The sequence below is a fragment of the Pseudopodoces humilis genome, chromosome 21, assembly GCF_049639895.1.
Source record: "Pseudopodoces humilis isolate 2021_Gansu_Grassland_sample_001 chromosome 21, ASM4963989v1, whole genome shotgun sequence".
NCBI lineage: Eukaryota > Metazoa > Chordata > Aves > Passeriformes > Paridae > Pseudopodoces > Pseudopodoces humilis.
The window spans coordinates 5752269-5778127 of record NC_142220.1 but is presented as its reverse complement, the minus strand read 5'-3'; the positions used below and the strand labels follow the sequence as shown (position 1 = coordinate 5778127).

The following is a 25859-nucleotide window of genomic DNA, read 5'->3' as shown; positions in this document are numbered from 1 at the left end:
AGTAAACTAATGTTTAATTAATTTCCAGCCTATTTCCTCCACAGTATAAATATGTTGGTCCCCAGTGGTTCTTTGGTTGCCATTGTTGGCCATGTTGGCTGTGGAAAGTCTTCTCTGGTGTCTGCTCTCCTGGGTGAGATGGAAAAGCTGGAAGGAGAAGTGGCTGTGAAGGTTGGTGTTTTTTATGAAACCATTTAATGATGGTAGGGAAATGTGCTGCTTCTGCCTGCCCTTGCTTAGAATGCACCTCAGGATTCAAAGGGAATTCTAGTGCTTCTCTGGCAGCTTGTCTGCACGTTTGAGTTTTGCCCACTTTTGTATGAAATTACTTTCCTGATTTGATCAAAGATACACGAGCAGTTAGCATACATATAATGTGAATGTGTAGGAACCAGGAGCCATACATGCACTGAAGATCTTAGAGCATGAATTCCTGCTTGTTACCAGAGGTTTTCTCTCTCTCTCCTTTTCCTAGGGTTCTGTTGCTTATGTGCCTCAACAGGCCTGGATCCAGAATGCCACGCTGAAAGATAACATTTTGTTTGGCCAAGCTCCTAATGAGGAAAAATACCAAAATACCCTGGAGGCCTGTGCTTTAAAAACTGACCTGGAAGTGCTGCCAGGAGGAGATCAAACTGAGATAGGAGAGAAGGTAATTATTTTAGGTAGATTTGTTTATTTTCTGGTCAGATCTGCCTGGTGACTCCTGCTCTAGCTAAAGAGAGAATATTGTAAAGTCAGCACTTGATCTCATTTGATCTTCACAATGGCATTGTGGTGGCATCCCTGCTACAGTCAACACCAAAATATGCAGGGCTGTTCTCTGGAAAGCACTTGACTTAAACTTTTTCTTAACTTTAGGCTTATGTGTATTTTGATCCAGCCCTGGAAGATCAGAGTATCCTCTATTTGTCATAAATTGTAAAGGTGCATCTGTCCAGAATCACTGAAGGCCTTCCTTTTCCTATAGGGGTAAAAAGGATATGGTTGTGCTTCAAGTGAAAAAAAAAAAAAATATATGATCATCCCTTAACACATTTTAATGAGAAACATTTACATAGGTGTTTAGATATTCTTTCATAGGCCACTAAGCTTGAGCTAGATTTCATGAAATGGCATGGAGATGGGGGTTTGTGTATAAAATGAAAGATGTGGAAGATGTTCCAGGTGCCATAGTCCTGCTTTGAGATTTGCAATTTACAGTTGGTTAACAGTTTCGCTTTTTATAGTTTTGTGTTTTAACAGCTCCCTTTAGGAGCTTTGTCATGGTTTTAAAGCATTAGCTAAAAAATTACTAGAAAACTTACTCATTTCTTGTTGTGAGATATGGATTGGGAGAAGGGCAAAACAGGCTTAAAACTTAAAAGGAATAAAGAAAGTTTACTAACAAAACTACAAGAATAAGAAACTAGAATAAAATTTTCAGAAACCTTTTTTCCCTACCACTTAACCATTCTCTTGTTTAATTGACAACATAGAGACAAAACTTGGTGGTTAAAACAGTCTTAACTTTGCTATAGTTTTTTCATCATTTTTTGTAGAGAAAAAGTAGTTTTCTTTTGTCAATCTATGGAGAGTTTTTCACAAGAAAACTATTTTTCCATGGCTTTCTCTTTCTCTGATGCCAGCTGCCCAGAAAACTCTGTTAACAGTCTTTTTTTTTTCCATTTCACACCACTCTGAGGTGTGTTTATGGGCCATGATTCAAGGGGTGTCATTTTAAGGATGTTATTCAAAGTTATTCAAAGGCAAAAGTTCTCTTCATCTGTCTCTGTGATCCTTTCTGGAAACAGAATTTTTCTCTTTTTCTCTTAAGGGCTACAAATTTTCAACAACTTTTACTTCTCTTTTTCTGTTCCAGTATTTCATAGGATTACAATTACTTCACTATTTGTTCAGCTCTATCAATGCATTACCTTTGCTTAGATCCACACTTTGAAATTCTCTATTTTCTCAAAATACTCTTTCATGAATTAAAGGAGTTTTTTTCAGAACATTATTGTTTATCTTCATAGGTTTAACAGAAGAATATTTCAGCTTATCAGTGCATCTTCTTATTCTCTTCTCATCTGAGGCTTAATTCCTTTCTTCACTGGCTTTGATAGTTTATGGTGTCTCTTTACATATTGATCATTTTCTCTTTCCCGGGCTTAGGTTTTAAAGGCTGGTGTTCACAAGTTGATCTTACTTTTTAATAGTCAAAAACTGCTGTCAGTTCTTAGAAATGGCCAGTTATTGGCTAGGAGAAAAAACTCTCATCAGCTTCCAGCAACTTTAATTTTTTTTAGATGTTTCTTACATTTTTTTTTTTAAGTCCTAATCTATAACAAGCTTATTAAAAAGATACTTACCTCATCTCCAGTTTGCTGGGTGAGTGGAAGGTTTGGCAGTGAACAGGCAGCTCCAGAGGCATTCTGTGCCTGCGTCTGGGTGCGTTATTCTCTTCAGCATCTCATGTTTCAATTCAGCACCCAGGTGCCAGGCTGGGTGGCAGCTATGACAAGTCAGAGCTTTTGTGTGACACGTTTTGTTCTCTCCTGTCTCTCTCCAGGGCATCAACCTGTCAGGGGGGCAGCGGCAGCGTGTGAGCCTGGCCCGTGCCGTGTACAGCAGCTCAGATATTTTCCTGCTGGATGATCCCCTGTCCGCCGTGGACTCACACGTGGCCAAGCACATCTTTGACAAAGTCATTGGCCCAGATGGGGTCCTGAAGGGAAAAGTAAGCTGGGGTTGAGATCCTCTTAAAAACTCACACAAACTCAGAAACTTGGAAGCTCTTTCACCACCCAGGCCTGAGTCCCAGCTCTCTCCTGAATTTCTGTGTGCAGCTGGCAATGTGGATACCTTTCCTCACAGTCCAGGCTGCAGTGAAACACTGCTCACATGTGCCCAGGAGCACTGTGGTCTGGTCAGAATGTGTAGAGACAGAAACCTGGCCTGTATTTTAAAATCCCTCCTCTATGAGATCTCAAAAAAACAAGGCATGTGCTGGAACATGCACAGGCTGGTGGTGTTAATTGCTGTTTCTCAGAGGCACTGCAGCCAGGAAGCTGCACCAAATACAGATGTTAGAGGACTTTGGCAACAACAACCCAAACTGCAGTGGCTTTGCTGCACCTTCCACTCCTTCTGCCGTTTTCTCAGATCATCTCAGAGCTCAAAAGGGAAAGGCTGCAAAGAAAATCAGCATAAGGGAAGGAGGGAATGATAATTCAGTGTGTTTACTTTCCTCTCTGTTTTTGTCAGCAGTAGGAGCAAAGCAAGTTCATGAACATCATTCCAAGCTGATTTGCCTAATGTGGACAGTGTTATTTCACTGGACATTTCACCTTGACACAATAATTCATTCCCTGTCCCAAAAATGTGGTAGTATTTGGCTTGCTGAGTACTGTCAGTCCCCACAGTGCAAATGAGGGATGTGTGATTTTTTTTTCCTTTTTCCTATCCAGACCCGAATCCTGGTGACCCACGGCATTAGCTTCCTACCTCAGGTAGACCACATAATTGTCCTGGTAGATGGCAAAATCTCTGAAATGGGATCTTACCAAGAGCTTCTGAAACAAAATAAGGCTTTTGCAGAATTCCTCCGGAATTATGCACTGGATGAAGACATTGAAGAGGATGAATCAATAAGTACAGTATTGTTTTTTTCTGTCAAAAGGATTATAGATATCTTCTCTGTAAAGTATCCCCCTGGTTCTTCATGGCATTTCTCTTTCTGTACTACTGTGAAAATTATTGTCTGTAGCCAGGTCTGCGTTACTGAGAAATCTTTTCACAAATTTCTTTCAAAATTTCATGTGGTTTGTCCTAGAAGAAAGCAATTCTTGTCTTAGAAATTATTTTAAACTTGGGAATGTTTTACAATTAGAAGGGTCAAGCTCAACAGGAAGACACAGTAGCCAAGAACAAACTGGGCTTGCTTTCAAAGGGGCTACCCAGGGTCTGGTGTGTTTTCCCTTTATATGTGGTTGGGGTATTTTTCATGTAGCAAAGTTCAAATGACATTTTAATCTTGGGTTTGCTTTTCAGCTTGGTTTGATTCTGACAAAATGATGCAAGATAAAAGCATTCTGGTGGATGTTTCCCATGTGTGATGGTGTTCCCACACTTTGTTAATACAGCACTGTTGCTCTCCAGCCAGACAGAGGAACATGCACGGCACCTTCCAGCCACAGCAGAGCCTTGCAGGACTACTGGTGTGACTCCCCCAGCTGAGGATCACACTTAGAACATGCCCTAAAAGTGAATTTAGCTAGAACCGACTCTAACACTATTGCTTGGCATTCTGATGGGTTAAAGGGATGTGATAGAAATGTGTTTGGCAGCCAATCTGCCTCACAAGGTCTTTGCAATTTCCTTAGGAGAGGTGATGCACAGAAGGGATATAAGCAAAGCTGGCAGGGAGCTTAGGCACTATGATTTTCTTGTGAGGGTTTTGTTTTTCATGGCTCTTCCTTTGTATAACCACCATTGTCTCTGCTCTCTTTGCTTTTCTGTGGCAAAAAATCGAGGTGTGATCTTTTCTTGCAGTGCTGGAGGAGGAAGAGGTGCTGCTGGCTGAAGACACTCTGAGTATCCACACAGACCTGGCCAATAACGAGCCTGTCACAAATGAGGTCCACAAACAGTTTCTTAGGTAAACACAAGGTCCTTGTGTTTCTAGTCTGTGTCTGGGGTGAAAAGCATCATTCAGATGTCAATCACATGCTGCTTCTCCATCTGGGCTTCAGTTTCCTCAATTTCCTCTCATAAATTAATTGGTTTAGTATCCTTTTAAAAATAAATGTGAAGACACAGAGGAGATCAAACATCTATTCCTTCAGTCTTCTTTTCAGTGTGGACTGAACTAATTTCTAAAAGCAGATCTTTGTTTCTCAGGTATCACCAGTGTGTGTATTTACCCACACACAACAGTGAACTGCTGGCAGATGTGTGATAAATCAACCCCTTGCATTGCACCTTTCCACGGGGAGCCTTGGAAATCTTTGAAGGTTTTTATACTCATATCCATAGGTGCTTTCCAGCTACTGCTGATACAAAAACAGAGAAGCTCAGCTTTTAGTTTGAAATCTCTGCCTTGCCATGAAGCCTCTAAATGCCTTTTCCAAAGAACTTAGGCTCTGCCACAGCCTTTCTTAGACCCTGTATTTCTGGCATTCCTGAACATGCAGAGAGGTGGTAAAAGCACCCAGAGCTGTGAGTGAGGCTGGCATGGGAACTTAGTGGAAGAACTGGGCATAAATCCAACTTGTTACATCCCAGCCTAGCCTTGTCATTGCCACAATATGCCCTTTTTCTCCTAATGACTCTTTTGTTTTAATTAGGCAACTTAGTGTAGTGTCTTCTGAGGGAGGAGAATGTCCCAACAAAATGTCAACGAAGCGAAGAGTCTGTGAGAAGAAGCCAGCAGAGCCTTTTCTTCCAAGAAAAAATGCTAACGAGAAACTTATTCAGGCTGAAACCATTGAAACAGGCACGGTATGGTTTGATTCCCCTTTTCTACTTTTCCCTCCCCTTTTCTACTTTTTTTTTTATTTTTCTGTTTAAAGAAACAAATCCCTTTTAATTTAACATTTGATCCAGATCTGTTAAATGTGTTGAATAAATCACAACTGCAGGCTTTAGGCATTAATCTGGTGGCCATTGATCATTCAGATAAGGGATTTTGGCAGAGATTTTGACACCTAGCTAGCCCTATATACTTAGGAGAGCAAAAAAAAAAGGGGAAAAAAAAATCTGTTCCACCTTCCTCCACAGTCACTTGATACTGCAGAGCCCTGCACTCCATCAGCCATGCCTTTGCCTCACAGAGCTTTCAGCACTGTTGCTTTTTAAACTGTTTGGCTGCTGCTGAGTCCAGCTGCAGCACTGGGTTACACGAACCAGCTGCCTCTGGGTGCCAGTGCTGCTGTTCTGCCTGAATACTTACCAGCCCAACTACAGAGCACTCGGTGCTTGAATGTACAAAGGGGCTGTATTCCTCCTGAGTAGGGCCAGGGAGAGAAATGGGAACATGAACAAAGAGAAGATGGGAACACAAAAGTAAAATAAAGGAACAGAAAGGAGCAGCAGATGGAAGAGGAAGAGGAGCCCCTTCCCTCCACTTCAGAAGGCTCAGTGTGTCCTGTTTAGTCTGATGTACATGGTCCATGGCACAGACCAGCTTTTTCTGTGGATTGCTTTAGTCTTCAAAGTCCCTAATCAACAACATTTGTTCTTTTAATTATTCCTTCTTACGATTTTTTCTAAGGACTGAGTTTTGTCCTGAATCTTTGTCTCTTTTTACTTCTCTGCCTTTTTGCACTACCTTAGAGACAGCACCTTTATTTTATTGCCATAAACATCAACTGTTTATGTTCTTGTTGGGGTGCATTAGCATTTGGTAACTTTGGTATTTTAAGTAGCAGTGAAGACACAGAGTGGAGGCATGTTCAACACTTTTCCTTAAATAGGCCATTTAAAGTCGTCTTGAGTACAATATTCCTGCCAAGTTCCTTCTTCTGCCTGAAAATCTTGGCTCCTATTCTTATTACCCATCCTTTGCTGCTATTTGATCTGGCTTCTTTCTTTCCTTTTTTTTCTCCCCCCACTGGCATAGTCTTAAAAACTAAAACCGCACAAAAGTAATGAAATACAGATCCTCAACAGGGAGAAGAGTATTTCAGAGAGGTTTCTGAGTTGTTCTGAAAGCCATTACCCTGACAGGGAGCTCAGGCAGATGAACCTTTCTCTGTGGTCTTTAGGAGTTCAGGCAGTTTTGAGTTAGGCTTGTGTCAGAGAGTGTGTTAAAGTTTTGCCAGTAGTTCCTCTCACAAAGAATTTTCCTGTCTCGTAGTTCTCTCTGAACTCCTTCTTGCATGAGTTGTGCAAACCAGCTTTGGTGTGTGATGTTGCAGGTAAAGCTAATGGTGTTCTGGCAGTACATGAAGGCTGTCAGCCCTGTCATTTCTTTGGTGATCTGTTTCCTGTATTGCTGTCAAAATGCTGCTGCCATCGGGGCCAACGTGTGGCTCAGTGACTGGACCAACGAGCCAGTAGTAAATGGGACTCAGCGCAACAAAGCCATGAGAATCGGGGTCTACGCTGCCCTGGGCCTCTTGCAAGGTGAGGACAGGTAAAATCATCATGGCCCATGTTTAGGAATCAGGTATTAGGTCAGAAAGCTGTGGCACCAGTTGCTAGTGGTCCAAAAGGATGGTAGGTTTAGATTACATGTTAGGAAGCAATTATTTACTGTGCTGGAGGTGAGTCCCTGGCACAGGCTGCCCAGAGAAGCTGTGGCTGCCTCATCCCTGGAACTGACCAAGGCCAGCTTGGATGGAGCTCTGAGCAACCTGGGATAGTGGTGGTGGGGTTTGAACTGGGTGATCTTAAAGGCCCCTTCCAACCCAAACCATTCTGTGATTCTATGAAAATTGCCCCCAACTCCTATCCTGAGCAAGGGAACTCTTGTAACTTGGAGCTACACAGTCTGAGCTCAGCCCAACACTTTTAATTTTGGTGTGAAGCCCTTGGCATGGGCGGGGGGGGGGTGGTGTTAACAGGTGATGTGGAAGCTTGAGAGAGGCAAGTTGGAAAGAAAACATGAAAGCTTCAGTGCAGAAGGGGATGAAGGGTTGGGGTGAAGTTGTAGCATTAGGACTTCATGGAGGCTTGTGGAAAACAGCAGAAAGATGGTTGTGTGTCTGCTTTCCAAGGACAGGATAGTGAATCCTGTGGATGTTCCTGTGCCTTAGGCAGCAGTGGATGCAATGCTGATGTGCACAGGAAGAGAGGGTGGGCAGGGAATAAAGTGAAGCAAAACAAGCTTGGAGCACAACAAGAACTGCCAAGGGTCAGGGAGCTGTGAATCGTGGACATCACAGGATAACACATCTGCTCCTCACCTGCCAGGGCTCATAGTGCTGATCTGCTCCTTCACCCTGGCCATGGGGGGCATCAACGCTGCCCGGACCCTCCACGCTGCGCTGCTGGAGAACAAATTCCACACCCCACAGTCCTTCTACGACACCACCCCCACCGGGCGCATCATCAACCGCTTCTCCAAGGACATCCACATCATCGATGAAGTCATCCCACCCACCATCCTCATGTTCCTGGGGACCTTCTTCACCTCCTTGTCCACCATGATCGTCATCATAGCGAGCACCCCGCTCTTTGCCGTGGTTATAGTCCCACTGGCAATTCTCTACTTCTTTGTTCAGGTAACTGGGAAAATGTGTGATGACTACTGCAATTATTCCATTCCTTTTCTTTGTAGGAAAAACAACATTGATTTGGGGGGAAAATGGAAATCCCTGAAGTAGCTATATTTTTATATAAAAAAACACATTATTTACTTTTCTCAGAAAAAAGAAATGTCCTGCAAGATGTGGCTGTGAAATAAATAAACTTTTTTAGCTTCTAAGTAATAAAAAGTGAGCCTACTGCTAGAGCCAGCACTGCAGTGCATGTCAATATGTTAAAGTGTTGGTGTATTATACTTATCAGTATATTTGACATACTAATAAGTTTTCAAGGTAGTGAGGAATAAAATGTTGAAAATAGAAAGCATCAGTTTTACTGATTTTTGAGCAATATTCAAGCTTATTTTACAGACTGTAAATAGAGACCTGATAATAGAGGTGCAAATGCACAATTTGTTTTCTTGGAAAATGAGGCTCCTACAAATGGATTCATTCTGCTAGATTATATTAACTAAATGTGAAGGGGCATAGATAAATTCAACTTTCAGTCTGTAGAAATTGCAGTTACCCAATACTCTTTTGTGGAATGATGTAAGGGTAACTTTCTTGATATTCTTCTTAATTACAGACAATATTTCAGAGGGTTGAAGTGCATTAGTAGCAATCTCCTTTAAATCCTTAACCTCAGAAATTCTTCACTGTTAATTTAAAAAGTGAAAGTATTTCACGAACCTTACAATTTCCTGTGAAAAATGGCAGCGATTCTACGTCACAACCTCCCGCCAGCTGAAGCGCCTGGAGTCTGTGAGCAGATCCCCCATCTACTCCCACTTCTCAGAGACTGTGTCTGGGGCCAGTGTCATCAGAGCCTACAAGAGAGTGAAAGCCTTCGTGGACATCAATGATCTGAAGGTAGATGAAAACCAGAAGAGTTATTATCCTAGCATAGTGTCAAACAGGTAAAACATCATTTTTTGTTTCCACTAAGATAACCCTGCTTGCAGAATTGGTCCCAGGCAATCTTTTCCCACTCTGCATTCTTCCCAGGTGGCTGGGCATCCGAGTTGAGTTTGTGGGGAGCTGCGTTGTCCTTTTTGCTGCCCTTTTTGCTGTGATTGGTAGGAACAGCCTGAATGCTGGCCTGGTGGGACTGTCAGTGTCCTACGCCTTGCAGGTACGTATTACAGCTTTTTATTGGGGGGTTTACATTTTTATAGATGATGTGGATATATTAGCAATAATCTAAGTGCTTGCTAAAGCTGGAGTTAATAAGTAATTAAAATGAGTAGTGGGATGTTTGGAAAACAGATTCACACCGAGTGCTGAAATAAACAGCAAGCTCTCGTGAAGGAGGATCTCAGGGCACTTCAGGAGCATCAAGGCTGTGCTGCACCCCAGTACCCTCAGGGGTGGCACAGGGGGAACCCAGGAAATGTCAGAACATCAAGAACAGACCATTTGAGCAGCATGGGCTTAATGTGTTGTGCATCAATCCTGCGGTGCAGCACATCGGTGCTGATCAGGCAGATCAGTAGGATTTATAATTAGAGACAAGGTAAACTGTACTGACACAGGCTGTGGAGAATTTAGATTTAATGGCCTCACTCTTGTCAGAAGCATTTTAGACAGCAGGAGTGTGCAAAGTTGTTGTTTGCAGTTTTCCAGTGAAACACATGATTTGGGGAATGACTTCCATCCAACTTTTTTTGAGAGGGCCAAGTGTTAAACCAGCAAGAAGCATCCTCATATGCTTGTTCATGTAAGCACTTGATAATCTGTATATTTCTTGTCCCAGTAACTGTGTTAACTTCAATGCAAAGGTAATTATCTCATTTGTAACATTAATGTGAATCCATGTCTTAGTAGCAGTGTCTGTTGTTGTTGGGGTTTTTTGGGGTTAGGTTTTTCTGTGGCTTTTTTGGGGGGGGTTTGGTGTTTTGTTCTTGTTGGGTTTTTGTTTGTTTTGGGGGGGTTGTTGGTTTTGGGGGGTTTGTTTTGAAATTTTGTTTTGTTTTGTTTGTGTGTTTTTTTTACTATGTGTTGTTCCTCTGGGGGTGATATTTTTTTCTTTGTCTTTCCCAAGGTGACCTTGTCTCTGAATTGGATGGTCCAAATGACTTCTGAACTTGAAACCAATATTGTGGCTGTGGAAAGAATAAAAGAGTATTCAGAAACTGAAACAGAGGTCAGCTGCCACATATCCAGCATGCTTTGCAACAAGCTGAAAATTTTAATGCACACATTTACATGGTCTTTGTTGAGGCTCTTGAGAGATGGTTTCTGCTCTGAGAGTTATCATTTAACCTGAACAAATGTCATGCTCTGAACTATAATTTATGCTATCACAGCTCCAAATTACTATTGCTGTCATGCAGCCTGCGCTTAGCATCTCATTTTCTGCTGCTGTGCGTGGCTATAGGCACAGGAGATGAGTTTCACATCAGAATATTTGCCCCTTTGTGTTTGAAGTGTTTGATGCAGTCTCACCTGCGTGGCTGGTGTCATGGTCCTGCTCATGAGCGGAGCTCCAGCACAATTATCAGGCCTTACACATGTTTTCAATAGTACTTCTATTTAATCAGCTTAATTAGTCCTTACCTCCCATGAGAGAACATCACTGTACAGCTAATCCAGGAAATCATCATCCCATCATCTACCTTTGCTGCCAAAAACTTCTGAAGGTGGCAGATGGAGCTGTGCCAGGACAGCTGCTCTCTGGACACACTGGTTTGTTAGTCCTGGGTACATAATAAGAATTAGGAAATGGAGGAGAGCTGCAGTAAACGGTTCTGGAGATCAAATATTTGACCTGGAAGGAAAACGGTAGCTAGACAAGATGTGTGATATGTGTTACAAACCAGAACTTAAGCTGGCAGTGTTCTGTTAAAGCTGACGGAAAAATATTCAAATCCATTGAGGATTCATCCCTCTGGGCTCTGAGTTTTTTCCTGTTAATTTCACAACAAAGACAGATGGTTGTATACTTAGGACCCCATGTCGTTTCCCCATTATTATAAATTTATTTGATCATGAAGATTTTATTTATCAGATAAAATGCTTTTATCTGGGCTTGAATTATTTTTTTCTCAAACCTATGTGAGGCATTTCTGTTCTCCTCAGGCTCCCTGGATCATTGAGGGCAAGAGACCCCCAGAAGACTGGCCATCCAAGGGAGAGCTGGAGTTTGTGAATTACTCAGTGAGGTACAGGAAGGGCCTGGATCTGGTGCTGAAGGGTCTAAACCTCCAAGTGCACGGTGGGGAGAAGGTGAGTTACCAGCTGAATGTCTGCTAGAACTTTGCTCTGGGCTTCCAGTGACAGCTGAGGAGTAGAGGAGCACTGATGCCAGTGCAGGAGCCAGTGATGACACCTGTGCTGTCCATGTGCCAGCATCATCCTGGCTGGAAAACAGCAGAGTGAATTGAATGGAACTTTCTGGACCTTCCAGTTCATTTGGCAACAGGCTTCTGTACACCACACAGGAGGCACCAGCACAAGTGACAAAAATTCAGTGACAAGAATGCTTTTCTGAAGCAGTGCAGATGGGAGAAGGAATTCCAGCTTTTTCTGCTCTTTGACTTCCCCTGTGAAAGTTTTGGCACAGAAGGAAATTACATTCTTTGCTTCCTTATTCAGGAAATTGTCTTCATCCTGGGAGATTCATTTCTTCATACTTCGATGGGAAGTTCTGAGGTTTGCCTGCTGGAGACAGAAAAATTAGCATGGGAAAGTCCTTTCCTGAACAGGGTGTTGCTAAAAAATAGAATTGCTCTTGTTCTAAGCAGACAGGATGACAGCATCCTTCTGACTTGGAGATACACGTATTTAACCATGAAGCAGAAATTGCCCTTAGAGAGCCTTTATTTCTTGTCCTTGAGTGACTCGGCCTACCATGGGTGTCCAAATCACCCAAAGCTATGTAGGATGGCTCTAAGCCTGTGTTATTCATTATGTTCATGATGTGATATTTATATGGAATATCATTTCAATTACAGGAATGGCAATAAGTACATTACAGTGTACCCAGGGTTTCTAGTGAAGGATAGGACATTCTTTCTTGGACTGAGATCTTCAGTCAAACCTCTTAGAGGAATCTTGGAGGGTTGTTTGGGAGTTTTTTGTTGGGTGTTGTTTTCTTCTTAATGACGTGCTTTGTTGTTAAACCTGCAATTTGTTGCAGATTGGAATTGTTGGCAGAACCGGAGCAGGGAAGTCCTCCATGACACTCTGCCTCTTTAGGATCCTGGAAGCTGTAAAAGGGGAAATTAAAATTGATGGCGTGAAAATTTCAGAAATTGGTCTCCATGACCTTCGGTCAAGGCTAACAATTATTCCTCAGGTACTGTTTCCGTGTGTCACAATGAAGGAATATTTTCTAGCAGCTTAACAAACCATAAATAATAGTTTATCCAAGGAGGAAAATGTTTTGAAACACTCAAAAAATTGTTTCAGAAAAACTATTTATACTTTAACTGGTCCCATCCTGCCACCTTATAAGCTGGGTGATAAAATGGGATTTAGGATAAACCATCTTTAGAGCTGAAAGTTGAGTTTGAACTGTATAATGTAATGTATTTTCAGAGAGGATGGGATTGGGAGGTGGCCTACTGCAATACAATGGACATGTCAAAGCAGCAGCTCATAGTATCTGAGCTTAAAACAGCTAAAGCACCTGTCTAATGAAAATTTGTTTTATATCCAGGATCCTGTTCTCTTTTCTGGAACACTGAGGATGAACCTGGATCCATTTAATAAGTATTCAGATGAAGAAATATGGAAAGCACTTGAACTGTCTCATTTGAAGAGGTTTGTCAGCAGCCAGCCATCCATGCTGGACTATGAGTGCTCAGAGGGTGGAGAGAATCTTAGGTAAGGAATGCTTGGACTGGAGCATCCACTGAGCTGCCCTTCAGCTGTGACAGTGAGCACTGGCACTGGTCTGTCATATCTGAAATGATTCAGCCAACAGAATATTTCTGTTCCAAGAAAGTGACCAATGGTCAAACATTTGCCTTCTCTTCTGCCTCTGCCACAAATGATCTGATTCTTCTCCCAGACCCAAATCCCATCTTGTCAGAAAGAAGTTTCAGGATGACAGGGTATTAGAGACAGGAAGTCCTTCAAATACATTTTGGTAGGGAGGGAAATGCCATGATAGCATCACTGCTGTGCTGAGTAAGAGTTCTCTGCCTGACACTTTAGCAATGTTTATCTTCCATTACTATTTGGATGGTCCATGAAGACTTGACTGGGGATGATAAATGCCATGTTTTGATATGCTTCATTGGCTTCTGAGGCTGTGGTGTCACCAGATTATCTGTGATGGATGTGTGGCTCCTTCCTCATCCTGCAGACACTCAGAGACTGAGTCTGGGCAATGTTTGTGGCAGAGGAGGAAGTTTGGGTTGCTCAGATAGATGTATATATTTTATTTTTTATGATAGAAAGGACTTGCAGCCTCATAACATTTTCCTTTCCTTTTTATTTTTTTTTACCTAAGTTTGCATATGGTCAGTGTTATCAGAACTGTGAGTATTTCTGAATGCTTGGGCAGAAATGGTGTCATTAGCTGCCCTGGCTTTTGTCACAATGATGAAAGGCACGTTTGGTGCCCCTGCCAGCACAGGGTCAGGCAGTAAGTGATCCTGTCACTGTTAGTGCTGGCACGCTGCAGTGTGTGTGTGAGCTATGGGGCTGACAGAACAGGCAGTATTTCATGGTTTTATGTGTAACCCGATGGGTGACCTGCTGAGCACAAGTGGCTGTGAGCACTGGGGAGCTGGGGACAGTGAAAGGCTCTCTGTGCTTGCAGCGTTGGCCAGAGGCAGCTCGTGTGCCTGGCCAGAGCTCTCCTGCGCAAAACCAGGATCCTGATCCTGGATGAAGCCACGGCTGCCATCGACCTGGAGACAGATGACCTCATCCAGATGACCATTCGGACACAGTTTGTGGACTGCACTGTGCTGACCATTGCACACAGGCTGAACACAATCATGGATTACACCAGGTAAAAGCTCTGAGTAGTGCACGGTGGGCTCATGGGTTTGCTGGGGATATGAAGCAGCACTTGGAGCGGTCTGGACATGAACACTTGTTCTCTTGTCAGGCAGTATGTAAGCAATGGTGTGCCATGTAATCCCAGAATTTCCAGCCCTGACTTTGCCTCTGTTGGCACAGGGAACAGGTTCTATATTCAGAAACCAGACCTTTGTAGGGGACACTGCCCAGGGGCTCTCCTGGCACTGTCTGGAAGCTTATGGAGCCTCGTTAAACCAGCAGCTGCTGTAACTTCTTCACTAACAGCATGTCATTTTAATTACTTGAAAATATATTAGGATTCTTCAAGAGCTTGTATCTCCTTGGCTTTCTGGAACTACAGTTTCAATTCCAGATGTTTTTTTTCCCTCTTCTTGCCCCTGGGAGACAGTGATTGCCCTATAACTTTTTACAGCACTAGCTCAGGGAGAATGTTTATCATCTGTTGTGTTTTAATGTGAAAATAATCGAGGAAAACAAAAGCAAGGCAAAGATTAGAGTAGTTTGCTTTGTGACACAAACAGGTACCACATTCCTTGTGAGGAATTTTCTGACACATCTATTCCCCCACACCATCTTTTGTTTTGTACAGGGTTCTTGTTCTAGACAACGGGACCATAGCTGAATTTGACACACCTGCAAACCTTATAGCAGCAAAGGGCATTTTCTACAGTATGGCCAAAGATGCAGGACTGGCATGAAGAGAAGACCCCTTGGGTTTTGGTTTGGTGTTTTTTTAATATTACTGACTTGCCACAAAAGTGACTTATGAATGTACTGTAATTTACAAAACAGTTTTTGTAGTAAACTAAACTTGTGATATGTGAACAAAGTATTTCACAATTATAAGGACCAGGAAGTGAATTTTATACTTTTAAATATTTTCTGTATACATAAAGTATTTTATTATATGCTTTTTTTTCCCAAAGAATGACAAATATTCTGCCAAGAAAACGTATGTACCACAGTGCAATTATGTACTGCATTCAGGTTTATAATTAGTAAATTATATTAATGGTACAAAATACACCTGATTTGTGTGTTTTCTGCATAAGGATTCATAGGATTTGAAGTGAAGTGACAGGCCCAGTTAAGCTGTGACTCAGCTGAGTAACAGTGAAATGCTGTGTAACCTCTGAGTGGTTCCAACCTGTTTCTTTCAATATTTCCCCAAGGACAAGGGAGTCCTGGGACCTTTAGGATCCCTGTTCAGGGCAACTCTGACAATATATAATTCCTCTTCAGCCTAAGAAGCAACATGTATTTAAATCTACACCTACAAATGGCTTCATATAAAACATAAACTACAGGTTTTTTCCAACTCAGTAGACCCCACACAAACCCACAGGGCCACGACTGGACTAGAAGTATTAGAATTTTGCTGTATGTCTTTGGGTAGGAGATCACTAAGATTTGGTCTCCACTTAAGCTGAATGTGCATGCTGAGACTGGTGTGCATTTAGTTTATCTTGTTCAACGCTTCATCATCTGAAATAATGGGTGATTTGTCTTGCAGAAATAATTATCTATTTTATTATTGATAACCAGGCCTCCTCAGATAAAAGGAGGCCTGTGTTCAAACAGCATTTGCTGCTAGAATCTGCTACAACCTCTTTTGCTTTAGTTGTTTGTGTTTTACATTAAGCACTCCAGAAAACCACCCAGCAAGAAAAAGTTCCTATGTTTTACCAGAAGGAAAATGCAGAAAAACTTTGAGAAGACAAAAATAATAATTTATTAATTCTTACAAATTATACTTCTTAAATAGACACCCAAATCTGCAGCCAAGCATTTATTAGACATTAACATTTCATGTAGCAGAGCACAAAGTAATGAATTATTTATCACACACAGAATGTAGTGGATATACACTGATGGGATTAGGGAGTGTTAATAGTATCTTCCTGGAATAAACTGTACAAGGTATAAAAATATTCCTGGGAATGCATAAATAGGGATCAGCATCTGTGCAAGGCTGCTGCCCCAACAGCTGAGCTTTTCTCTAGGAGGTCTTACAGGTTAACCCAGAATACTCCTGGATTCAGCCAATGCCTGAACTATCCTGTGCTGTGGAGAAGGCAGCAGCCAGGGTGACGTGAGGAATGACAATTTTATTACTCCATTACAGAGAACTTAATATTCCACCAGCAATCTGGTATAAAAACAGATATCACCAATGACTGGGACTATGTTTGACCTCTGGCACTTTGCAGAAGAGGCTTTTTCAGTGTGACAAAACCTTCACCTGGGGAGACTGAGCTTCAGTGTGGTGGCTGGGCACAAGGAGAATTCAGGTGTTAGCAGGGATCTGTGCCGGCAGCTGAGCCCCAGCCTGGTGCCTGACGACAGGTCGGGAGCTCCCTCTGGTGTGCTCAGTCCCTATGCTCCAAGCACTTCCAGGAGCTGAGAGCAGCAAGCCCAGGGCGCTTTGGGGACAGTTCCCACTGGGTTGACAGTGACACAGGCAGCTGATGTCCCTTGCTGCAGCCCCAGGACAGGTGGAGACTGTGCTTGGTCCCCAGCTCCAGGCACAGGGACTCAGCCCAGGCCTGCCCCAGCAGCCACACGGACACTGCGCAGCCTGCTCAGGCTCTGAACTCTGAGACAAGACAAAAGATAAATTCCTTTGGCAGCTGCAGTTTCCAAAGAAACTGGGGGGAAGGAGGGTGGAAGGCAAAGAAACAGGAAAATTCAGACCAGTTTGGTACATTCTGTTTGCCTGTTACATCTCATACTTTAGTTTATTCATCTAATCCACAGCATCTGCACTTCTCGTGGCCTACCAGAATAGAACTGTTCCTCAAATTCAAGTGACTAAATACTAAAATCAGATAAAATCCAGCTCTTAAATACTTTTCAATTTCTTTATTTGAGAATTTCACAGCAAAGTAATCAAATTCTGACTTTTAAGTAACTGTGATTTTCTTTTCAGTAAACTACATGGGTAAACACAAGTTACAGTGAAAAAAAGAAAATACATTGCATAGGAACATCAAGATTGGCTATCAGCCCAGAGAACCCTGGGTATTTCACTAGTTTCTTTTTACACAGGTAACTATAGGTTCAAGATGCAGTTTTTCTCAGTTATGTAGGTCAAAGGAAAATAAAATTACACTTTTTGTGCTTTTAAAAGGGGAAATTAAAGCAGCATTGAAGAAATGTCAACACAGTAACAAAAATAATATATTAAATTGCACATGTCAATTGCTCATGTATATACTCACAGACAACACTAAAAGGGATTTTGGTTGAGAGTATATATTTATTATTTGAATAATTACTGTCACTTTTATTTTCAACCTGAGAAACAGGGAAAAGTGTAAACAGGGATTAAGAAATCACAGGTAATAAGTCACTTGATAGAATTTAAACTTGACATAGTTTTGTGCTTCTATAGATTTAAACCCTTCCAGGTTTTTTTTTCCCTCTAAGTAAGATGGGACTTAATAAGCATGATCTAAAAAGAGAACATTGATGGTAATGGACTCAGTACAAATATTAAATGGGCTTCATGGCAGGTTCTTTAGCTCGACTACCTCTGCTATTTTATAGCAAACAAATTATTAGAACAGCTTAAAGTAAGCCTTTCCCTGAGAGCTGCTAACTCTGCAGTATTTAATTACCTTTTTGTAAGGAAGTGTTGCATTAACAGATAGTTCTACCAGTACTTCCTGTGCATTGAGCTGCTTTTATACCACACTCACTGTTCATAGATTAACTAGAAGCTGTAAATGTGCATAACCACTTCAGTTTATTTCATGGTTAACAAAATAGGTTTTTTCACATCATTAGCCCTTTTAGATACTGTTTTTCAAACCCAATTGTAAAATGAAAGATAAAAATATTTTGGTTTATTCCTTAATTAGTACATAAGTTCTGATGCCTTCTTGTTATACCCACTCTGTTCAGAAAGTGTTGGGACTCTGAAAAGTAAGTTTTTGTCGCTTACTGTTAGAACAAGCTCCAGTTCTTGGAAATCCTGTAGCCTTGCAACATCCTTGTCCTTTAAACAAATACAATAAGGAGTTAGGTGATAGTGTCTGTTAATTTTGCAGAGGTATGTTAAAATAATAACACAAGGTATGTATTTATTCATAACTATGACAGTTTTTTACAGTGAACTGGAAAGCAGATATCCTGCTGCACCTTGTATTTACTCTGGGGTCTTATTCAGCTATGCCCTTATAAGTCTATTTTTAGAGGGAATGCAACACTGACAGTGACTGCAAGTGATTAGTGGGATTACACTTGTCAAGATCTACTGCATGCCAACCAAATCCTTTTTTTCTACCCTTGCTAACTCTTGGAAGCTGATGAATTGATGCTTGCACCTACCCAAGGAGGTACTGGATGTGGTTGGCTTCCTTCAGAGCTACCCAGCAAGGCCAGCTCTGAGCCCCTGCAGCAGTGCTCTGCTGCCAACAGCAGTACACAGTCAGATTTGTGTCACTGCAGGAACAGTAGGGGTCCTGAAGTCCTACCAGAGAGCCTGAAGTGATTAGAGGTGAAAATAAAAAGTTCTTTCAACAATAACCAAAGTTGGAAAGTGACAGAATTGCTCATGTCTCTTTTTTTCTCCACTTCTTGACTAACACAGAGTAAGACATCCTGTAGTCAGTGAAGATGCAGCAGAGTGAAGTCTGTTAATCTATTTCTAATCAGATTTGCCCCACAAGTAATGCCAACAATGCTCTACAAAGATTTAAGGATGAAAGAAAGGTCAGTGGTGAGTTGGTAAAACAGGTCAGCAGGTCACTTCTCTGCTGGCTGCAGGGTAAATGTCACTGAAGGGAGGACAGTTATATTCAGAGTAACCCTGAAAAACATCTCTGTGCAAGGACTGCAGCCAGGCCTTGCTGAACTCACAGGGTTTGGTTGAGCTCTGCAGGCCTTGTAAATGCTGTTGGCAGCTCACAGTGGTGTTAGGCTGTAATGAATTTTACAACAGAGTCATAAGATACGGTATTAACTGGGTCCAGCACCAAATGATTATGAAAGGAGGTGATCAAGACATTTGAGAATCTTTTTACTTAAGAAATCCCAAACGAGTGCTGAGTGTTGCCAGTTGAGCAGAGATTTTTCATTTTTGGTTTGGGTTTTTTTTTTTTTCCAACATGGGCCTATGCAAGTGACCAACAAATTATTCCTTTATAACAGTAACCTAAAAATCTCTTCTATAAGTTGCTGCACTTCAAAAGGTAGAGCTCTTACCTTTCTTAACATTGTATTTGGTAATTTTCTGATCTTCTGGACGTGCTCAGGGTTCACACCCAGCTCACGGCAACTCACTCGGAGCAGCTCCTTGTAGGTCAGTTCTTGTCTGTCCAGTTCAATTTCAATGAAGTCATTTTCTCTAAGATTAGGGGTTTTTATTCTCACTTTAAGCACCAGTTCTATTAGAAATAAAAGTCACATTAATAGGCAGAGGTATAAAGGAACTGGAAACAATGCCTTTATAACAGCTTCCAGGTATATCCATGTTCTATTAACGTCATTTGTGTCACTGGTAAGAATACATGAATCCTCAGAAAGCAAAACTTGGAATTCTATGACCACAGTTTTAATTAGATTGATTTCATCAAACTATATGAAAAAAATCATAGCAAATCTAATGCAATATATGTGTGCATGTCTGAAGCACTGTATGAATACTCTTTTAATTGATTTAAGCTGATCTACCAGCAGCTTATACCAGTTACCAATTTCCTGAGCAAACCAAGATTTCTTTATTGGTATTTCTTGCTCTCAGTTACTTCTCATTGCTACCCCATGGTATCACAATGCCTTTTACTTGAAGAATGAAAGAATGGTAACTGGAATTCCAGGTTTCCCTCTCTGGGTAGGCACAGTTTCCCTGCAGAACAGGCAGATCCTAGAACAGCTCAGTGCAGACTGAGCCATGTGAGTTTCTCTTGAGCACACTGGCTGCTTGCTCATGATCTGTATTTGCAGCTTGGACTATGCTATTTAGAGAATTAGATTACCTTGGTGTCTGTATGCTTTTATAGCAATTGAGACAGCAAATGTTTACATCAATATTTTAATAACAGTTCCAGCAGAAATAGGGTATCTGCCTACTTCATTCCCTTCAAATGTTTCCTGAATGCCAAAGCATGGCAATCTGAAAGTCTCTGGAAACATGTGATTAGTCTGCATTGCCCAGGGTGACAGAAGATCCACACAAACCACAAGAGATTTTTGGTGTTACCTTGCACGTTGGGTGGAAAAGCTCCTGTGAAGAAAACAGGCTGAAAGGCTGGCACAGGCCCCATGCAGGAGCTGTTCCCTTGCTGTGGTAGGAATTGGTTGGATCCTGCTGGTGAAGAGGGGCTTCTCCCCCAGGACACCGACCCCTGGTAAACAGGAGCTCTCTGGAGGAGAGGATTTGGGTGTGATGGCCCAGCAGACCCTCGAGGCAGGGGTGGGATGTCCCCATTAGGAGGCACCTCAGGAGCAGCATTCCCAGGCTGCAGTGGTCCTTGTGTTCGTCTGTAGGTGTCCGAGTCAGGTACAGATGGAGAGATGGTGTCTTGTGCTTCCAGGTGTGAGAGATTCCCATTCAGGGCAAGATCTGGAACGCTGGTACTTGAGGTGTAAACATATGGGAAAGGTGGGTTAGCCAGGTAATTGGGGACGATTGGCAGATCTGAATCTTGCTTCAAGTCCGGTAGTTCATCTTCCACTGTAAAACAAACCAAACAACATTCTCCAAGACTGATTTTGGGTTTGTTTTTTTTTTTCTTTTTTTTTTTTCTTTTCCCCTGTTTTTTACACAAGGGAATGCAGTGTTAAAAGCATCATGGGTTAGAAGATGCATCAGGAAGCACTGTGTCTTTTTTCCTGTTGGAGTCTGAGGCACAGAGTGTGTGCCCTTATCTCTGATACCTGGCTCTGACATCCAAGAAACCACTGAATTTCATATAACACCATGAAAACAACTGTTAAATAGAAAAACTGAAAATGTAAGTGTGTAAATTAGAGAGTTTTCTTAAGTCACTGGGTGAGAGGGTTGAAGTTTAAGGTTTGAGATAGTTATAAAATAAGAGGCAAGATGGAGGAATTATGGCATTGTCTCTTTTCCTTCTTCTTCCCTCTTCATCTTCTTTTTCTAGAGGTTTTTGGGTAGTAGTAAGTGATTGGATAGAGAATGCTGCAGGGCAGCACACAGGTGTTGGGTCATTGGGTCACTAAGAAAAATAATGTACTTGGCATTTGTTAATTGGTTAAATAGATATATAAAAAACCTTGAAGAAGATCTTTGTTAGCCATTTTGCACCTTTCTATCTTAGTGCAGGTAACTCCTTGTACCTTGTATACATGTAATGTAGATAAAAGAAGAATAAACAACCAAGTCCAAACAAGAGAAAACTGCCTCTCTCTCATCAATCTTCAGTCCAAGGGGGAAAAAGAACCCAACTGCAAATGTCCCATCAGGACGTTTTCCTACAATAAACAGGATGCTCAGGTGTTGCCATACAAACATAAAAGCTTTGTCTCATTCTAATAATTCTGAGGGTGCTAATTCCTTCTATACACTGCAGTATTTCTGTTTTGGCTTGTTTTAATCTGTAGCAGCACATGGTATAGCAACATGATCTCTGGTGGAATAATGCTGTCATCTTCATAATATATCAGGCAACAAAAAACAAAGGGTCGTATGTTGTTTGCTATCAGGACAGAGGATAAAGGGAAGAGAACATGCAGTGCTGGGAAAGCTGCAGCATTACCCATTCAACAGCTGGGAGAGACAACAATGAAAACAAAACCAGACATAGGAGTACCAAGGAGAGACAAGAGGTTGTTAATCGACCACATTTCAAATTACTTATCACCTCCAGAAGCAAAACCTACTCTGGTCCAGCAGCTACAAAATGTGATAGAGATGCTCTACCTGTTAATGTCCTTTAATGAGCTGTTTATCTGGGCTAATTTTTGATTTATCCAACACACAACATGAGGAATATTAGGTGTTGCTCATACAAATTTGAGAGATTTCTCTCCTGCTGTTCTTCTGAAAACTGGAAACTGCATTTACTTAGCAGATTGCATTCCTAAAAATACAGTTTTTCTGAATTTCCAGTGTTTAGAATAAAGGTTTGACTAGGTGGGTATGGAATTTATTGGTAATCACCTTTACTTAAACTTTGTTTTCTTACCATGTAAACACTCTAGAAAGTAAGTCCTAATATTAAAATCTAAACACAGTGTCTTCACATGCAAAACAAAGATTGGAGCACACATGCTTTCAACACCCTTTTACTAATCTTTGATGATCATATGGCACAGCCATTATATGTTACCTCCCAACATCTTCCTGATCTCTCTCTTGGATGTTAACTGGGCTGGCCTCTCCCCTTTCTTCGTCAGGATGTCCTTGTCAGCCCCAGCATGCAGCAGATAAGCCACAACCGCCACGTGGTTCCGCTTACAGGCCCAGTGCAAACAGGTCCTGTGCGTGGAAAACATAAACACTGTGTCAGATCCTGAGTTATGGCAGATTAATTTCCATTCCTTCTTGCTGCCCATGAGAAGAACACCCTCTGCACATGTAAAGTAGGTTTGATTTGCAAATTTCCTTGGAAATTCACCCTGGATTGGGAGTCTGCAATGGCACCTGCTGATGGCATTTTCTCTCTGCTCCAATGCTCTTTACTGCAGTACCATTTTTAAAGTTCAGGATCTTTTCAATTTATAATTTCTTAGGCTACAGCTTTTAGGCTACTGGAAAAATAAGTATGAAAGTAAGGTTTGTGTATGATATTTTAATCTTTGAAAGAATCAGCTGTACTTAGAATACTTATGTTTGTGTGTATATGTGATCTGTTACCGGTATCTCCCTAGGATGCTGTATGTACTCTTTAATTAATGCTGCCAGCACAAGTACTTGCACTTTCTGGCAAGTAAATTATGTTTAAAATATTGTAAGCAGTTTCTAAGAACAGTTCTTTGCCCAGTTGCCATTTGCTGCATCAGTAATTACTCAGCTTAGATCTGCAGACAACAAATTTTCTGCAATCTGTAAGTGATGCACACAATTAATCCCTCTTCTGTATTTTCAAATTATTGTTTGCAGTTGCTGGCTAGAGAAACATATTAAGGAAACATCCTGAAAGCTTCTTAGTGCTCATATCTTACTTAGTGTGTGTATTAAGGACTTATAGACTCACATGTAACTTGTTATAGAGTTGTACCATTCTTTCCTATCCCAGGTTCCAGTGGTGTTTGACCTTTCTCTAGCTTTTATATTTTAATTCTCTAGCTCCAGCTGAAGGAAATTCTAAAGAAAAATGAGCATGCTCAACCCTTCTCCAAGTTTGTTTATTTATTTTTTAAGACTTATATAAAATAAAGCAGAGATAAATAAACTTAGAAGGGAAAAAACTTTCAGTTGAAAGTCCCGCTCCAAAAAGCTTTTTCCACTTTGGGTGGTTTGGTTTGGTTTGGTGGGAATTTTTTTAGTGAAAGAGATTGCAAAGTCAGAGAGACAGGGTGGTATTTGCATTGAGCACAAAATTTACTGTTTAAAAAAATTTAGTTTTTAGAGAAGACATGTAAGGCTCAAGAGCACAGCCTCATTTTGGGATTCATTCTGGCAATTCCACATGGCCTGTGAAGAAAGGAACCATCTACCCACAGACCTGATATGTACCAAAATATAAGTACTCGACATCTCTAAACATCACACATACTAAAAAGCTCACTGCAAAATTTTAAGTGTACAAACTTAAACAATAATGAAGATCCATTTACTGCCATGGCCAAAAATTACCAGATCATTATTTTTGAAAATATTTAATTTCATTACAAGATTTATTTAATCAATTCCAGTTTTAGACACAAACTCATTCTGATGACAGGTTGCTTTTCATCTCACTAAGATAATTCAGTGTCCTGTGAATCAGTTACTTTAAATTTTTACAAGCTTTAATTTTAATTACAATTTATAGCTCAAGTTTTTAAGTGTTCCACACTTCTCAAAACTGTTGATGGAACTTTCATCTTTAGAAGTCTTGCTCCTTTCCTAATTTTATTTTTCCTATTTTTAATTATAATGTCATAGAATCCTAGAATTGTTTGAGTTGTAAGGGACCTTAAAGTTCATCTCATTCCACCCCCCACCAGGAGCAGGGACACTTTCCACTATCCCAGGTTGCTCCAAGTCCTGTCCAACCCAGCCTCGGACATTTCTAGGGAAGAAGAAGAAGCCAATTTCTCTGGGCAACCTGTGCCAGGGACTCACCACCCTCACAGGAAGAATTTCTTCCTTACATCTAACCTAAGTCTCTCCTCTTTTAATTTAAAACTTTCCCCCTTGTCTTATAACTACCTGTGTAAAAAGGTTGTTCCCCCTTTTTTTATAAGTTTATAATTTTGAGCACAAAACAGCACAGTAAATACAGGCTGAACTGAACCTGTGGAAAACAGTCTCCAAAAATGCCTGACCATTCCCTGTAAAATCCTCCTTCAAATAAAATTATGTGTGTGTTTATGTTTACAGTGTTACTTGTACAAGTGTCTACTACAGACCAACCTTTGCTTTAGTGTCCTCAGGTGGATCTGAACGAGATGCCAAATCCCAAATGTTCCTATACATCACTGGAACAGGTTCCCTGCTTGAAAGTAATTTTCTAACTTGAGTTAATAATAAATATTTCTGCTTAGGCAAGAGCACATAAAACCGGGGTTCGTGTTCTGACAGGCCACGCTGTCTCAGGCCGGAAAAAGAAAAATCAAAACAAACACTACAAAGTAAGTCCACAGTGACCTGGAGAAGGGGCAAATAGGAGAGAGGTGCGGTGGGGACGCGTGTTTGTGACCCCGGTTATCCTCTCTGGAATAGGGACAGCTCCATAACGGAGTATTCGGAGACAAATCGACCTTTTCCTTCTCCTCAATTCACCCTGCCTCGCCTTTCACGTGCGGAGCGAATCGGCGGCAGCCTCCGCACGGAGCCGAGCTCGCCGAGAGACCCTGGGCTCGGGGGGGTGCCCTTACCATCCGTTGACTTCATTCTGGGAGTTGAGGCCGACCCCCAGCTCCACGAGCCGCCGCACCTCCTCCGCATCGCCGAGCGCCGCCGCCTCCCGCAGCCGCTCCTGCCGCTCCCGCTCCGCCATCTCCCCGCAGCTCCCGCCGGGCTCCCGCATCGCCTCCCGCATCGCCTCCCGCATCGCCTCCCGCACCGCCGCCGCCGCTCCCAGCTCCGCGCTCCGGCCTGGCGGACACTATTGCCGGTGACAACCCGGCCCCGACAGCCGGTTCCGGGGCGCGGCCGCTGCCCGGCTACGGGCCGGACGGGGAAGGCCCGGGTAGGTGTTGTTTAATAGACATAGAAAAACATCGTACGCCCTGTCTCCTCTGCTGATTGTTTTTGCGGGCTCTGGATTTGTCATAGAGTGAATTATGGAATCATTGAGTGTTAAATGTTGGGAGGGACTACGGATGCTAAATATGAGCAAAAGCAGGGAGCACAGTGCCTGTGGAAAAGCAGGCCGCAGAGCTCTCTCAGTCTCGCCTGAGAAAGTGGCCTGAGAAATCATAAGGAGGAATTAAAACAATCCTCAGAAATAGAAGACAGCCTTGCAGGTGCTGTTTGTCAGTTTCTTGTTTTCTTGCAGAAGAAGGTCGAGGGGT

At 41.9% G+C, this 25859-nt stretch overlaps 2 protein-coding genes across 3 annotated transcripts in view; one reads left to right on the top strand and one right to left on the bottom strand.

Annotated features, from left to right (window-relative positions):
* ABCC3 (ATP binding cassette subfamily C member 3) overlaps nucleotides 1-15208 on the top strand; it is a 48254-nt gene extending 33046 nt beyond the window's left edge. The window contains exons 16-31 of one of the 2 annotated variants that reach the window (XM_005526724.3): nucleotides 45-171; nucleotides 476-652; nucleotides 2552-2719; nucleotides 3450-3633; nucleotides 4534-4639; nucleotides 5328-5481; nucleotides 6900-7107; nucleotides 7897-8207; nucleotides 8949-9148; nucleotides 9237-9363; nucleotides 10273-10374; nucleotides 11310-11456; nucleotides 12370-12528; nucleotides 12892-13058; nucleotides 14002-14196; nucleotides 14818-15208. In XM_005526724.3, the coding sequence (XP_005526781.3) occupies nucleotides 45-171; nucleotides 476-652; nucleotides 2552-2719; nucleotides 3450-3633; nucleotides 4534-4639; nucleotides 5328-5481; nucleotides 6900-7107; nucleotides 7897-8207; nucleotides 8949-9148; nucleotides 9237-9363; nucleotides 10273-10374; nucleotides 11310-11456; nucleotides 12370-12528; nucleotides 12892-13058; nucleotides 14002-14196; nucleotides 14818-14926 (2641 nt within the window). In that variant the 3' untranslated portion in view covers nucleotides 14927-15208. Of the gene's footprint in view, nucleotides 1-44; nucleotides 172-475; nucleotides 653-2551; nucleotides 2720-3449; nucleotides 3634-4533; nucleotides 4640-5327; nucleotides 5482-6899; nucleotides 7108-7896; nucleotides 8208-8948; nucleotides 9149-9236; nucleotides 9364-9846; nucleotides 9949-10272; nucleotides 10376-11309; nucleotides 11457-12369; nucleotides 12529-12891; nucleotides 13059-14001; nucleotides 14197-14817 lie in introns of those variants that run through there. The other variant, XM_088065310.1, reaches the window with a different exon arrangement.
* Nucleotides 15209-17957: 2749 nt separating this feature from the next.
* Nucleotides 17958-25437, bottom strand: ANKRD40 (ankyrin repeat domain 40). The gene is made up of 5 exons (XM_005526723.2): nucleotides 25221-25437; nucleotides 22526-22674; nucleotides 20434-20907; nucleotides 19437-19618; nucleotides 17958-18228 (listed from the first exon to the last, which is right to left on the bottom strand). The coding sequence occupies exons 1-5, from the start codon at nucleotides 25394-25396 to the stop codon at nucleotides 18088-18090; spliced, it is 1122 nt and encodes a 373-aa protein (XP_005526780.2). The 5' UTR covers nucleotides 25397-25437; the 3' UTR covers nucleotides 17958-18087.
* Nucleotides 25438-25859: the final 422 nt, after the last annotated feature.

Coding starts and splice junctions, on each gene's coding strand:
- ANKRD40 (XM_005526723.2), bottom strand. CDS start 25,396: ATGCGGGAGGCGATGCGGGAGGCGATGCGGGAGCCCGGCGGGAGCTGC. Junction 22,675..25,220: donor CAGAATGAAGTCAACGGATG/GTAAGGGCACCC, acceptor TTCCACGCACAG/GACCTGTTTGCACTGGGCCT. Junction 20,908..22,525: donor GATCAGGAAGATGTTGGGAG/GTAACATATAAT, acceptor TTTGTTTTACAG/TGGAAGATGAACTACCGGAC.